The sequence below is a fragment of the Camellia sinensis genome, chromosome 14 (genome assembly GCF_055761805.1).
Source record: "Camellia sinensis isolate YWXY chromosome 14, ASM5576180v1, whole genome shotgun sequence".
Lineage (NCBI taxonomy): Eukaryota > Viridiplantae > Streptophyta > Magnoliopsida > Ericales > Theaceae > Camellia > Camellia sinensis.
The window spans coordinates 42,464,953-42,481,071 of NC_138974.1; the positions used below are offsets into that span (position 1 = coordinate 42,464,953).

General features: G+C 31.7%; 1 protein-coding gene across 1 annotated transcript; it reads right to left on the minus strand.

The window, feature by feature from the left end:
- Positions 1–7,234: 7,234 nt before the first annotated feature.
- On the minus strand, positions 7,235–15,637 carry LOC114256362 (ATP citrate lyase (ACL) family protein). The gene is made up of 12 exons (XM_028195993.2): positions 15,297–15,637; positions 14,807–14,917; positions 14,285–14,396; positions 13,284–13,348; positions 11,033–11,110; positions 9,783–9,857; positions 9,510–9,662; positions 9,243–9,377; positions 8,803–8,967; positions 8,529–8,651; positions 7,683–7,754; positions 7,235–7,539 (listed from the first exon to the last, which is right to left on the minus strand). The coding sequence occupies exons 1-12, from the start codon at positions 15,396–15,398 to the stop codon at positions 7,447–7,449; spliced, it is 1,284 nt and encodes a 427-aa protein (XP_028051794.2). The 5' UTR covers positions 15,399–15,637; the 3' UTR covers positions 7,235–7,446.
- Between the last annotated feature and the right edge of the window lie 482 nt (positions 15,638–16,119).

Sequence of the window (16,119 nt, forward strand, 5' to 3'; positions counted from 1 at the left end):
ACAGTACAGTCTATACATTCTATTCAGTTATCACATAACAGTACGGAAGGGGGACAACTAAAACACCCCATAGCCATAGCATGGCAGGCTCGGAACCTCGCAGTGAGGCACAGTAGTTGGCTTGACAAAACTGGGGTCCACCCCGACGCTTCTAGCCGCGGTCTGGTGCCTATACACCTACATATATATATATATATAAGCAGTGAGCTAATGCCCAGTGAATAACACAATGCGTAAAGGGGTTAAGAATGAATGTCCTTACAGTAATGAAAACAGTTCATTAAATCAGTATTTCAGTCGTTCAGTCAGTACAGTCATATGTGGTACATCCATTAGCATAACAGTACAGTAAACAGTAGGTCTTAAAAGACCGAGCAGTAAATGATGGCCATCAGTCAGTAACAGTAGTGGTTCCGACGAGGGAACCGACAGAGATCTCTGTAACAGTAACAGTAAACAGTAGATGCTAAGGATGCCACAATACAGTTCAGAATATATGACATACATTCATTCAGTTAATAGTAATCAGTTCAGAAAGCAGTACAGTTTAATTGTTCAGAAGATAATCATTTTGAACATATCTTTACACAGATGTTACTCACAGAGTTTTGGGCTACGGTAAGACTAGAATGCGTCCTCAGTCGCCAACCCTACACGGTTTACAGATTGAACACACACTAAGCTACACAGTTGGGAAAGATAATAACTTAATCCCTAATTTGCCTCGGTGTGGCTCTACATCTATATCCTTAATAAGATGTCTTAAACTAGGCCTAAGAATGCCTAGAATGGGATGAAGATGCAAAGATGCACTTGAAAAAGAATTTTCAGACTTATCGAAAAACAGGGGTCACGCTCGAGCGTAGGTTACTCCGCTCGAGCGGACATGCAGACAAAGGTTTCCGCTCGAGCATAGACTTATCCGCTCGAGCGTTCTGCAAAACAGTCAAAAGTGCTGGATAGGCGAAAATCACGCTCGATTGGGCACTCGACACCCGCTCGAGCATGAGACACCATGTCCCGCTCGAGCGTCAATTATTCCGCTCGAGCGGATTGCAAAACAGAACAAAATGCTGGGAGCACGATTTCCACGCTCGAGCGCCAGTCACCCCGCTCGAGCGTGAGTCCAAATTCTGGAAATTCCAGATTTGAACCTCAGGCTCAAAACCAAGTTTTAAACCATAAATTCGATCCTCTTGGGCCAATTTTCCAGAAAACACATCAAAACTCATACTTTAACATGATTCAAAGCTCAATTTGTAAAATCAAAGCCCAAGGGTGTTTCAAACAAACTCAATTTGAAACCAATTTTCATGAATATGAAGAACATGCGAACATGCATGAATCTAACCAATTCAAAGCTTTAAATACAAGCTCAAATGAGCTAATTCTTACAAAAACATGATGGAAACATGGACTTAACATGACCATGAGCATGCATGTGACAATTCTCCATGAAAACAACTTAAAATTCAACAATTCAAACATGCATGCAACAATGGAGTTCTAATACCATACTTTAAGATCAAAACTTGACTCAACTCTTCAATTAATCATGAATCATGCAAGAATGAACTTAAATTCCACAATCAAAAGGTTGAATTCCTTACCTAAAGCTTGAAAGGCAAGTCTAGAGCTTCAATTATGCAAGGGTCCTTCCAATCCACTCAATTTCCAAGCAAACCAAGCCAAATGAGATGAAACTAACTCTCTCTCTCTCTCAAGGTCGGTTGTGCACAAGAAATGGGAGAAGAAATGTTGATTCAATGTATAAACACAAGTCTCAAAATGTTGCCTAAGTGATCCACTAGGGATGGCAAGGTTGTAATTAAGCCAACTATTGCAATTAAACTCATTTCAATCTAATTTAATCATACCTAATCAGTTTTCAGATAAATATACCATAAATTCACATTAATTCTAACGATCATAGAACATCAATCAATTTCAGATTCGGCCGCCGATAAGGCCTTAAATTCGCAAATTTAAACGTAAAACACAAACAGATAATCAAACAATCAAACAGATAGACATACAATTGAACAAATATACTCGGTCAATTCAGTAGTTTATTCAGTTCACTTATCAGTCATAATCAGTTTCAGTTTAACGGTAATCAGTGGTTATTCGGTAAGCAGTGACGAGAGTTGTTACAATGCTCTAACGAGCCAAATATTGAGTTATCAATAAATTAAAATAAAAAATGCATAACGTTTGAGAATTGCTATGTCTTCAAACTCCAAGCTTATAATTTAGGCAGTGGCTTTGGTCCAGTCCAAGATCAGACTGGACCGTGCTGTTGGGCCCATGGGGGCCACCACGGGTCCCGTTTTGAAATCTGAACGTTTAATATGTAGAACTCGTCAAGTACTATATGCTTGTAAAAAATCACGTTGATCGGATATCGATAGTTATGTGAACAAAACGGTTTTTTATCAACCGTTAATTGTTTCACCGTCCATTTTTTTTATACAAAACTGATTTGATCACATAGCTATTGATATCCGATTAACGTGATTTTTTACAGGCATGTAGTACTCGATGAATTCTACACATTGAACGATTCGGATTATCAAAACGGACCCAAAAAATGGACCCCATGGGCCGAACTGGACAAGTCCAGTCTTGATCTCAACCTGAGACAAGCTGGACCCTATAATTTAATTTTCATACATACGTATAACTATTAATAAATTTGATTATATACATTATTTTAAAGAATTTCTATGTCCTATATCTAACTTAACATATTTTTTCCTTTGGTATATTTTTTAACATTTAGTGTAAAAAACTTTAATTTTATATTTCATATATCTCTTTGTATAGTAAATTAATTTACATAATAATTTTGTCAGTGTTTTTTAAAACTTTTTTACTGCAAAAAATTTACTTCTCAAGTTTTTCTATTTAAATCTCATGAGTTTTATTGCTTAAAAAATGACAATAATATAATAATTTTGTTAGTGTTATTTAAAACTTTTACTGCAAAAAAATTACTTCTCAAGTTTTTCTATTTAAATCTCACTATTTTTATTGCCTAAAAAATGATAATAATATTTAGATTATCATTTTGTGAGTCTAGAAGAAAAAAATATATAAATATTATCTCTTAAAAAAATTATAATATGAACATATTTAAAATAAAAATTTATGTCTATTTTTTTATTTAAATAAAAGATAAATTTGCCATACATGACACAGGTACACCACTAAGCTTCGTTTGGGAAGTGAGTTGGCTTTTTGACTTTTTGACTCTTTTGGCTATTTTAGCTTGGGCTAAAAAGTTTGGTTTGTGAAGGACTTTTTAACTTTTTGGCTTTTTTGACCTTTTTTTGTGAGAGAAGAGTATAATGATTATAGGTTAGATGTGATGTTTTGTTTGTTGTAGCTAAATAGCCTATTTTGTCTTTTGTGACTATTTTAGTCAAAAAAAAAGCCAAGAAAGCCTCTTTCCAAACAGAGGCAATAAGGTAAAAGAGTTGAACAATTATAATTAAAATTGCAATCAAACACTATTTAATAAACAAATTAATTGCCTTGTAGTGTTGTTACCAACAACAAGGCTAATATAATATGAGTGATAATGATGGGAATTTAAAAGATTTTTTTTTTTTTTAAACTAGAGAATTTAAAAGATTGAAGATAAGAAAAGAATAAGGTAAAAGAGTTGAACAATTATAATTAAAATTGCAATCAAACACTATTAGTCAGGGGTGAGCATGGTCCGGATTGGATCGGATTGGGGTAAAATCAGGACCAATTTGTTATTTATGGTTCCTGAAAAATTGGAACAAATCCAATCCGTTTAAATCCTGGAACCAATTCGAACCAATCCATTTAAATACGGATTGGATCGATTTAAGACCACGGATTCACATAATTAAATAACAAAAAAAAAATATATATATATATATAACACTTTAATTTCATAAAAATATAAACATAGTACTATATTAGTTCCACAATAGCAACATATCTTTCTATAATAGCGACATACTATTCTAGAATTTAAACAACCATAAGAAAATTAGTTTCACCATAAGTATTTAGACCATTACAAATTAAAATTAAAAACTAACAAACAAAACTAATAAAAGAAGATATTATACGGGTTTAGATTTGAGTTTATATTTTATATGGAATAAGAGAAGATACTATGGGGGAGGATGTATATAAAAATATAGACTATTTGTATACGGTTCGGATCGGTTCCAATCCGGAACCGTGGGGTTCAATTCGGAACCAATCTGTAGATTACGGATTTTTAATTCTTCAATCCGGAACCGAACCACGGATTCAAAAAACCAATCTAAACCTATCAGATTAGACTAAATTAGATCAAATTACGAATTTTACGGATTCTTTACTCAGCCCTACTATTAGTCAACTTTTTAACCAAATAAACAAACTTAATTGCTTTGTGGTTTTAACAAGAAGAAGGCTAATATAATATGAGTGATAATGATAGGTACGTGATGGGAATTTAATTTAATATTTTTTTTTTCTTTTGAACTAGAGAATTAAAAGATTGAAGATAAGAAAAGAGAGACGAAAAATAAAAATTATGTTAATATATAAATATTGGGTTCTCAAAAAAAAAAAATCTATCTAATATCATCTTTTTTTGATTTGGTTAATGTGTCACAACTTGATTGGTCTATAAATTAATTTTATATTCTTAAAATAAAAATTTTAATTTGGATTCTTCCCTAAATTATGTTTATATAATTGAAATGAGATCAATATTCATTTATTAAATGATGCACTTTTATTAAATTATAATTTTAAATTTTAAATTTAAATTTTTCTTTAAATTATGTTACTACAATTAGAATCAGATCAATATTCACATGTGTTATAATAATGTGTCATAATATTATTGGTCTAAATATACTTTCTTTTAAATACACGTATTCAAATTATTAATCGTTTTTAAAAGTTTATATATATATTTTTTGTCTTTTCTAGTTTTAAATTTTATAAAAAAAAAAAAATTTATATCCTTCTAACCTACAAGGACTTCAATAGTAAATTTTTTTAATACAAATTTGATTTATTTTTTTAACAAAAGACAAAAAATTAAGAAAATTAATGACTTTTTTAGCATTGGCCAAACATGATAGATTCTGTGTATTTTATTTTATTTTTTTAAATCTCAATTGTCAATTACAAAAATTTAAATAAAAAATAAAAAATATTTTTGGCTTAAATGGTTAAGAAGTGACTTTTGCTAAAATCAAATAGAAATAAACATTATTATTCTATTAAAAGTGGTGGTTGGTGAATTTTTTTATGATAAAAAAATGGGAGTTACATATGATAATTTACTGATCATCTAAAATTTTTTAGTACTTTTAAAATATGGGGGATCATGTTTATTTTTTTTAATCTTAGTTGTCAATCAAACAAATTTTTAAAAAATGAAAATATTTTTGGCGCAAATAATTCGTGAAACTTTTTCATTTTTAATTAAAAAAATAAGAGTTATAGGTGATAATTTATTATTCATTTAGAATTATTTTCAAATCAAATAAGAATACCATTCTAAATTTTCTTCTTACCTTTCTTTTATTTAGATACTTTTATTTTGTAAGAAATTTATTTTAATTTTATTTTAATTTTGAAATTAAAAATAATTTCTAAAAAACCATATTTAAATTATTTTATGGCATTATAAAAAGTAATTTTGTTGTAATATCAACTTATTTGAAGATTCCTTTCTAGAAGACACATTTTTAAAAAAAAAAAAAAAAAAACTATTGGAAAAACTCAATCATATTGCTTTTGCTTTTGTTCATTAATATTAAATTTTTAATTATTTTATTTATTATTTATATTATAAATTAGCAAATAATTTTATATATTTATATATACAATTTTGTTTCAAGCTGCTTAGGTTATTTAGTGTCTCTAACCAAATCCATTCAAATTTAATTTGAATTTTTAAATTTCTACTTAGGTCCTCACCGAATTAAAAACTATATTTGCCAATTTTAAAAAATTTCAAGCTTGACTTGAGTGGCTTAGATTAAGCTCACTCAAGTTTGCAACCCTAACAAGAGGGTTTGAAAGTTATATGATTGAAATTGTGACAAATTATAAATTTATATATAAATTGTGATAAAATTGTGAGACTTAATTTGTAGGTTTCAATTTTTTTTGTTTTCATAATTTGCATACAAAAATCTAACTATTAATATTATTTTATATAAAAATATGTCATTAATTTTTTACATCCCCCCTCTCTTAAGCTTTCTCTCATACCATTATGAATGTATCTCCTTCTCAAACTCTAACTTTTAACGATGTCCAAAGTTCAGCAACAATGGTGGCAGAATTGGACAACGACGACGGAGACGATATCGATGGAGACAATAGACTTTGAAGTATATCTTACTTGGATTAATACCGATCTTACTTTTTAGACCACGTTTTTTAGAAGATCGGTAATTTTTCCTGAATCATAATGGGTTTTTTGGCAAATTTATTATTATTATTATTATTTTCTCCTTTTTGTTGTATGATTTATATAACCATTTGGGGTCTTGTTCTGTATGCTGTTGATTTAAATATAATTTTTTTTTTATGTTCCAAAAAAAATAATGAGCGATAATGATAGATACAGAATTTTATTTATTTATTTATTTTTTGAACTAGAGAATTTAAAAGGTTGGTTGAAGACAAGAAAGAGAAATGAAAAATAAAAATTATGTTAATATATAAATATTTAATTCTCAAAAAAATAATCAGTGCATTTAATTTCAATTTTCTGAGGATTAGATTTTTTATTTTTCGTATTTTTTTTTATTTTTAATGAATATTTTTTTAATTTTAAGCAATTTTTTTTTTTAATTTTTTTAAATGCACTTAAATATATCTAAATAGTAAAATATTTGTGAAAAAATATTTTAAAAAATTAATAAATACACAAAAATACAAAAAATATATTGAATTTTTTTTTAGGTGATATTTAATGATTTTTTTAAAAAAAATTCACAAATATTATAATTTTTAAGTATATTTATGTTAAATGCATCTAAAAATTAAAAAAAAATTACTTAAAATATTAAAAAAATTCATTGAAAACATTAAAATACGAAAAATAAAAAAATAAAATTTTCTAAAAACCAAAACCAAACAAAAATAATAATATAATCTGGATAGGAGCAGAGTAGAACAGGGAATGCGTACGAGGTCAGGGCCAGGAAAGAAATTTGATCAAAAAACAAATAAATAAATAAAAATTCTTCAAAAGAGCCTCTCATTATTTTCTTCATATCAATTCCAAATTTAGCTGAAACAAAAGCTCCAATGTTAAGAACGGAGAAATCCTTAACAGAAATATTTGATAATGTATGTGTACCGTAACGGACTATTTCCAAACAAGAATCAATAATATGAGTCAAGTTTCTCGCTTGTTAATTCAAGCTTTGAAAGCCTAACTTGTCACCGGAAAAACTTCAGATCTTCAACTGCTTCAACTGCTTTCTCGGCTGCATCATCCAGATCTTCTGCCGTAATTAGTGCCATACCACTTTCCTGCAACACCATATATCAGGTTAAAATAGCATTCATCATCTGATTTTTATATTTTTCCCCATTTCATGACACTAAAAACTCTTGTAGAAGCTGTGACCATTCAATCTGTAAGATTTGAATGAGATCTCCAGTTTCAAATTTACCTTCAGAATTCCCTTCCCTTGGTCGACATTGGTTCCTTCAAGACGAACAATTACTGGCACTTTTAATTGAACCTTAAAAAACAAAACCAATCAGAAAAGTTAGTTACAGACACTATTTTGTTTGGATCTGATTTTTAAAAAACAGTTTTCAGAAAATTCTACTTTTTTATTTTCTGTATTTTAATGTTTTCAATGAATTTTTTTAATATTTTAAGAAATTTTTTTAATTTTTAGACATATCTAACACAAATACACTTAAAAAGTATAATATTTGTGAAAAAAGCTTTTAAAAATACACTAAATACCAAAAAATATATAAAAAAATCAGTACATTTTTTTGTATTTTTGTGTATTTATTAATTTTTTAAAATATTTTTTTACAAATATTTTACTATTTAGATATATCTAAGTAAAGTGCACCTAAGAAAGTAAAAAAATTGCTTAAAATTTAAAAAATATTCACTAAAAACAAAAAAAAAACACGAAAAACAAAAAACTCAATTTTCAAAGAACTCAATTCAGAAAACTGAAACCAAAGGCTGTGAACAAAAAAAGCAAAGTAACTCAACCCTAACAACTACTGAACTCAAAAAGGGGATTCCTTTTTCCTCAAATCTAAGAAAGTAGCAAAAGATAATCTCTCCTACCACCAGACTTCATCAAATCAATACTATTACAATTATATTTTTGTTTATCTAATAAAAAAAGAACAAACTTTTAAATAGTAGAGAAAAATAAATCAGGATTTCCTGGCTCAAAGCCAATATAACTGACTGGCAATAAAGCGATGCAGTTAAAAGAAACTGGAATTAATTGATTTGAATCAATCTGATGCAAAAAACTCACGTGTTTAGCAGCATTCACAATTCCACTTGCTATTACATCACATTTCATTATTCCTCCAAATATGTTCACCAGAATTGCTTTCACATTCTCATCAGAGGTCAAAATTTTGAAAGCCTCCACAACCTGCATAATATCGACATTTTCATCAGTAGATAGCAAAATCTGCTGTTTATATGAAAACACCTGTAAAACATAAGCACATACTAGTAGTGTGCTTGATAATGACAAGGTCCTGTTAGCAATATAAGCAAGCAACCCTAAATCAAAGAATTACCTGGCCTTCTGAAGCATTCCCACCAACATCTAAAAAATTGGCCGGAGTTCCCCCATGCAACTTAATTATGTCCATTGTAGCCATTGCCAATCCAGCACCATTCACCATGCAACCAATTTCTCCACCTAGGCCAATATAATTCAAATCCGCTTTTGCAGCAGCAACCTATCAGGAGTTGAAAGCCCAATAAAAACAACAAAGATCAAGAATTACAATCGCTTCACAGAACAAAAATGGCATCAATGGAGAGTTAGTTACAACCACTTCTAGGTTAGTTGCAATTTTCTATTTTGTTGTTTCCCATACCGTGCTCTTCCAGTACGTGACTAAGCTAGCGTTATAAGTCGACATTCAAATTATTGCAAAATAAGCAGGGCCTTAAAACTGTCAGTGTCACCATTTTTCACATATGCCAAAATACAAAAAGTTCATATCCAGACCTCACGAGGATCCTCCTGTGTTGGATCACGATAAGCAAATATCTCCTTCTGACGGAAAGCAGCATTATCATCAAAATTCAGCTTTGCATCAGCAGCCACCAACTGGTTATCAGAAGTTTCTGCAATGGGATTGATCTGTCCCCAATGTAACAATGTTTAAGCTCACATACATATTGCAATTTGCAGCAAATAAATTATAAAACCAATGACACCAATCAAATGGATAAATTTGAGCAGCAGTTCAGAAAAATATAAGCAAGAGCCTACTTCCAACTGTGTGCAATCACTTTCACAGAAAAGTTTGTATAACTTTTTCACTTGTTCTATTGAAGCATTTCTGTCAGCCACCTTGGGAGCCAATCCATCTACAACCTTTGCAGCATCTTCATCTGTAATTCCCTTGAAAACATCAATAGGCACCTGGGAAGAAAAATAACACACGACAATCCGTTATATAAGTACACAAGAATATTACACAGGAAAAAAATTCATTGTTGATGTAAAGTAAGATGTCAGAAAAGGTTACAGAGTCGTAACAACCTTTATAATCATGTCAGGGAATTTCTCCGCAAGGTCTTCAATACTGGTTCCTCCTTCTCGACAAGCAATTATGAGCTGGAGAATAGAACACACCCCAAAGCACCTTAACACTTTAGAACAGTCATTTGTAGGCAAAAAGGCATGATATACAAAACTGGATAATGCAAATAGGATGTTAAGTAGCAAGCCACACAACCATATAAGCACGATCATAGGTACAACCGTACAAGATATCAGCATACTCTCTGTGTGTGTGCGTGCGCAAAATAAAACCACATATAGGTGTGTGCATACATACAAATAATATATATATATATAGAGAGAGAGAGAGAAGGTAGGGAGTCTTCGTATTCTTTTTCAAGTGATTTTTTCTTCACAACTTGCAGTCACCTTACAACATTATGACCCCAATGCTACTTAGAAGGTTATGTTGCATGGATTCAAATCCAAGTGTTGGATGCATGTACATGTCTAGTGTTAAAATTGCGTAACTTCCAATTTTTGTTTAACCTAGTGTGAGGCATATGGAGAAAGAATCTCAATAGGCATAACATGCATCTGACTAATTATATAGTATTTGGGGTTGTTCTAGAGTATAAACTTTCTAGTAGAATGTTATATTATGGTCTGTCAGTAAGGAACACACTACTATATGAATCAATTATGATAACAACAACAACAACAACAACAACAACAACAACAACAACAATAATAATAATAAGGAAAAAGGTTGACACCACCAAAAAGCCTCCCCTAATTTTATTCATAATAACATAACAGGTTACGTGTCAACTTTTGACTTGTCACAATTCAGCCATGTAAAGCCCAACTCCCTTGCTATGTCATTGTGGGTGAATTTGGGGATTTAAATTGTGGGTCTCTCGCATTCTTGTAATAATAATCATGGGACAGAGCTGACACAAACCAAGGAAGAAGAAAGACCACCTATATTTGTTTATATTTCTGAAGGCTCTTAAAATTGGTCTTCCAGTTTGGATAAAAAAGGGGAAATCAAGAAACACTAATGAAATATTCTGCGCCCAAATCTTCTTATATAAGTTTTCAAGTCTACATTGAATCATCACATTCAGCAGATTCAATCTGAAGATAATTAATCCAAAAAAGTGAAATAACTGGTTTACAAATATCAGCACCACAACTGGAGAGAGAATACAAGCTTCTAATTGGAGTAAAAGATAACTGTCAACAACATTAAACACAAAAATACCACAGTAAGTTTGGGGACATACAGGACCAGCAGTTACTCGGTCGAGAGTGATAGCAAAGTACATCTCGTTCACCAGTGACAGCTTTTCACACAAGTAAACCTGTGTACAAGAAAGTAGAATTATTGGCTGTTAAACAAATATTTTCCAATTGTCTAGTAAACCTTCCAATAATAACAATTTTAAAGTTGTAATGCATGATAACTAACAGAGAACATAGTGATAATTAGAAGACAGTTTAATGAATCTGAATAAGATGCATGCCGTTATTTCAATACATAATAACGAAACCATTAATAGTCAAACCAATACCAACGGTCCCGATAGATCTACATTTGTTATAAACCACCAACTAGGAGTTTCAAATGGCGCCCAATTGTGCATAATAAAGTACCATCTAAAGCAGCCTATCCAAAACTAATCAAAAATCAATCAAGGAAAGATCAGCTATAGATTTTTTACAGGCCACTTTTACTCTCTTTCTTCTGGAGGTGGCTACGGTTTTGGTGTTAATTATTTCTCAGTCGTTTTTTAATTATTTCTCAGTTTCATTGTTTTTGTCCTTGCCTAAGTATTCAAGATTTTTCCTTTGTTTTCTCCTGAGAGAATCCTTACTTTCTCTTCTTTTATCTATTTATCAAAAAAACATATTTTCTCCTATATATCATTTGTTCTCTGCCTTCCTTATCAAATAAACAGAAAATAGAGCAGAACATATAATTATGATAATGGGTATAGTGTTTTTTTCTTCTTACTGAAGATACCCTCTCTGCTTTGGCGACATCATCTGACATCTATAATAACCATAGCTACTTCCTTTGCAAATATGCTGTGCATAATTTAAATAGTTAAACAAAACAATTCAATTCAATTCAAAATGTGTACATAATGTAACTCAGTTTGTACAGGGGTTTGAAAGAAAATGATCCGCATAAAAATCTCTCTCTCTCTCATAGTCCAGGCTACAACTAGGGATGACATTTGACCTAAATTTTAGGTTGCCCAATGCGCCCCTAATAGGCCAAGTGTGGGAGTTGACTAAATGGGGTAGCGGCAAGTTTTTGTGGAAGAGTTCATAACCTGAGCCAGGACCGGGTTGGGGCAAGGTCTGAATAGCCCTAGCCCCAACCCCGACCCCGACCCCAACCTAATATACTCTACATTATTTATCCTTTTTAGTATTACCCTTATTTAATTACATAAGTCATGTAGATGCCCTTCCTATTAAACCCTCCAGTTGGATTTTTCTCATCTCCTCAACTTCAAGTTTTTCTTAGCACTACTCTCTCTACATATATATGCACATCACCTATATGTACACATAAACTGTCCTATGCATCCATTTATGTATCTCATGTATATTTCTATTGAAAAATATAGTTCAATGTTGATCAGAAAACTATGTTTATTGTTCCATAGTTACACCTCTTTGGGTACTAAGAAAATAAATGCCCTACAGTTACAACTCTTTGAGTACTAAGAAAATGGAGGAAAGGAAAAGAAATTTTAAATCCACAGCTTAAGAAGGGTGGGGGGAGCTCATTTATAAATGGGATCAGGCTCTTGTATTCCAACCTGTGGCAGGTTCGGAGAAGGATGGTGCAGGGGTTCCCCCAATACAGCCTAGGTGGGGGGGAACCCTGCCCCTGCCCCTGCCCCTGCCCCATTGCCATCCATAACTACAAGTCTACAACACAACAGCTTTATGAATTTTTCCATTTCAACAAGATCCAGCAAAACAAGCCAACAAAAATCTAGAGGCGTTGAGATCTTTTAATGATGGAATTTCTCTCTCATCTTCACAGTCCTTGTGAAGTATTCTCATCATACCAAATTTGTGATTTAGTAAATAACAATCACTTTAGAGCATTATAAAATTTCACCCAGTTCTTTTGAAAAATGTTTCTAAATTAGGTGTATATTCAAACTTCATAAACAAGGTAACATTAGGACAAATTCATCTACAAGCATAAGCCACTAAAATTCCAGTAAATTGAAGTTGGCAATGGTTGACGAAATAAAACGAGGCCATTTTTATACTGTCAAAAATCAAAAAAAGATTTTTTTTTTTTTTTTTTTTTTAAACAACACCAAAATTTATACTTCCAAATGCATAACCAATCACTAAAAAATATATGTGAATACGCCAAAATGTGATAATTGGTTCAAACACATAGATATAATTCAATTCTACGAGTATGAATCTCAAAATTACATTCATACATATTCCTTGAGTCTACCAGCTAACATGTGGTTTGTACATATGAAAACAAACCTTGCTGACAACTTTGCCTTGACGCCCAGTTTGTTTAGTAACAAGTATCTGCCCAAGCATCAAGCCTGCAAATAATAGAAAAAATAAGCTCAAAACAAGTATTAGTTATCTAAAAAATAAATAAAATCATAAACGTTTTAAGCATAGTCATTAATATTGCAAAATCTTAACTTCCCACAATCCTTTTTCCAAACATCCTCAAATAATCAAACAAATTTTATCCATTCGAGTACGATAAGTTGCCTTGACACTAGGAAGTTTAACAATGAAGCTGATTCTAGACTTAAAGCTTTTGCACCAGAAAATTTAGATATACATGTCGTTTAAGCGTGGAAAAAATAACCACACAACGAAGTTTTATATAAATAAATCAGTATCAGAAGTTTATATTGCATAGTGTCATAGTCATGTGAATCAACAACTAATAATAGATGTAACATGTTTCAACAATTCAAACTACACTTCACAATTTGCAGAAAGAACAGTACCACAACTAAACACCAGCAACAAAACAATTTACATCAGCCAGTGCTTAAATATCAAAAATTCAGAGGAAAACTAACTGCAAATCAGAGTGAGAGGGTGATGCAACCTTGACCCTAAATTTCAAGTAGAAGGTACAGAGAGGATTCAACAAAATCATGAGATGGTTTACAAGGCATATCCTAACCAATCTGTTGTGCTAGCTAGTTAAGCTGGTAAGTCAAGTAAAATAATGCCAATTAGAAAAGAAAAGCCATGATACAATTCCTTCAAACATAGCAAATTTAGTGGTTCTTTCAATGCATACTGAGTTCGTGGCTTCTTAAGATTTCTCCAAAAGAGTTAGTAAATGGCAAGGTACCATATAACATATTAGTGAAGTCTTAAGTGTTCTGACAAAATCTAGAGACCTCAGACATTATTACACAATGGCCCATATGTAGAAAATAGCAATGATTATAGCAAATTAAAACAAAGTAATAATCTCTACAACACTAACAAAGGAGAATCTTCCATACCAGCTATCTCTTCAACCTGACCAGCCTCAACAATATGGACACCACTCTTGAGACCATTTTGGAAAGTTCCCAAGCCTCGCCCACCAGCAAGGATCTGACTTTTAACCACCAACTGCATGTGAATATAGCTCATTTAGTTTTCTCTACTTGATTGTTTAAAGACTAATGAAAAGAAAATAAATAACAGAAGTTAAACTCCAAAAGTTGTAAAGATAGTTTTTGCATTACTTTTAGCAAAATATTTCGCAAACTTAACTTCCAAACATAACATGTCCACTCTGTTTCGAGTACATGATATCAGGACTTTCATTATTAAGGACTCAATAATATGAAATCTGCACTCAACTGCGCTAAATAAGACAACTATTTGGTCCAAATTAGTTGAGTTGTTCAAAAGAACATGAGACATACATAAGCCTCGAAATTTCACTTTCCATAAATCTTTCATGTCTCTGCTCCAAACAAAATGTTAATTTGACCCCAGATTGATTGTTCCATGGAGTTGGAGAATTCAATAATTACCTCACTTTCATTGGGAAATACATCCCGAACGGCCTTTTTGGCTTCTTCAACTGTAGAAACGGCTACACCTTTTGGAACATTGATTCCACGTTTGCTCATCAACTCAGCTCCCTGATTACATGATATACAAAGAACAGCACTCATCATCACATAATAGAAAAACGTGAAATCACAGATGTAATATAAAATTTCACAGGAATTCCTTTACACAACACACAAACAACTCGAAAAAATATATCAATTGGTGCAGTGGAAGCAGAAATTATAAAGCAGCAATGTTGCAATCATGCATGACCAGCATGGATCCAAAGAACGAATCTTCAAAATAATTTCCAGTCAACCTGGCACAACTATTTATTTGACGTTTGGTTTCGTTTATCAGAAATCAGAAGCATGAGATTTAGGATTCGATTTTATTATCTTTTTTCTTCATTTTTCTTGGCAACCAAACAGAGATGAAATATAAAGATGACGCTAACGAGGGAGGGACCTGATATTCATGAATGTTGAGACGGCGGAGCTGGTGTTGCTGCCATTTTCCGGCGACGGAGAGAGAGCGAGAGGCGAGTTTGTTAAGCAATCCTCTCACCATTTTTTCAGATCCGTCGATGAAGATCCAAGTGAAAGAAGCGGACAAGATCGAATCAAAAACCTTTGAACAAAATGAGAAAGCTCCGAAACCCTAGCTCATATGAGAGAGAGAAGTGTGAGAGTGCCGGAGGTAGGGACGAACACGCCGGAAACAGAAAAAATAGGCAGGCCCTAGTATTCTTTATTCCCTTATTTTCTTTTCTTTTCTTTTTTTCTTTTTCACCCCTTTCTTTTTTATTAGGGCAAATTACATATACACCCCTCGAGGTTTGGCTAAATTACAGATACCCCTGAGGTTTCGGAAATTACATCCCGCCCCCTGAGGTTTGTATTTTCATAACAATTTGCCCCCTGAGATTTATATTTCATAACAAATTACCCCCTAATTTCTTATGCAAATATAGCATTCAGGGGGGAATTCGTAATTTCTCAAACCTCAGGGGCATCTGTAATTTAGCCAAACCTCGAGGGGTGTATATGTAATTTGCCCTTTTTATTATTTTGGAACAGCTGGTGACTATTCTCAATATGTAAAAATATATAAGAATATTTAAAAATAATATATATTTATATATATAAGATATCAATAATTTTGATATTCTTCCATTATTATACTTTAAAAAATGAGGATAAATTATTATTTAGTAGCATTGTTTAAAAAACTATTACATATTAATAAAAAAGTTTAGGGCAAATTACAAAAAAAATCGCAGGATTTCGTG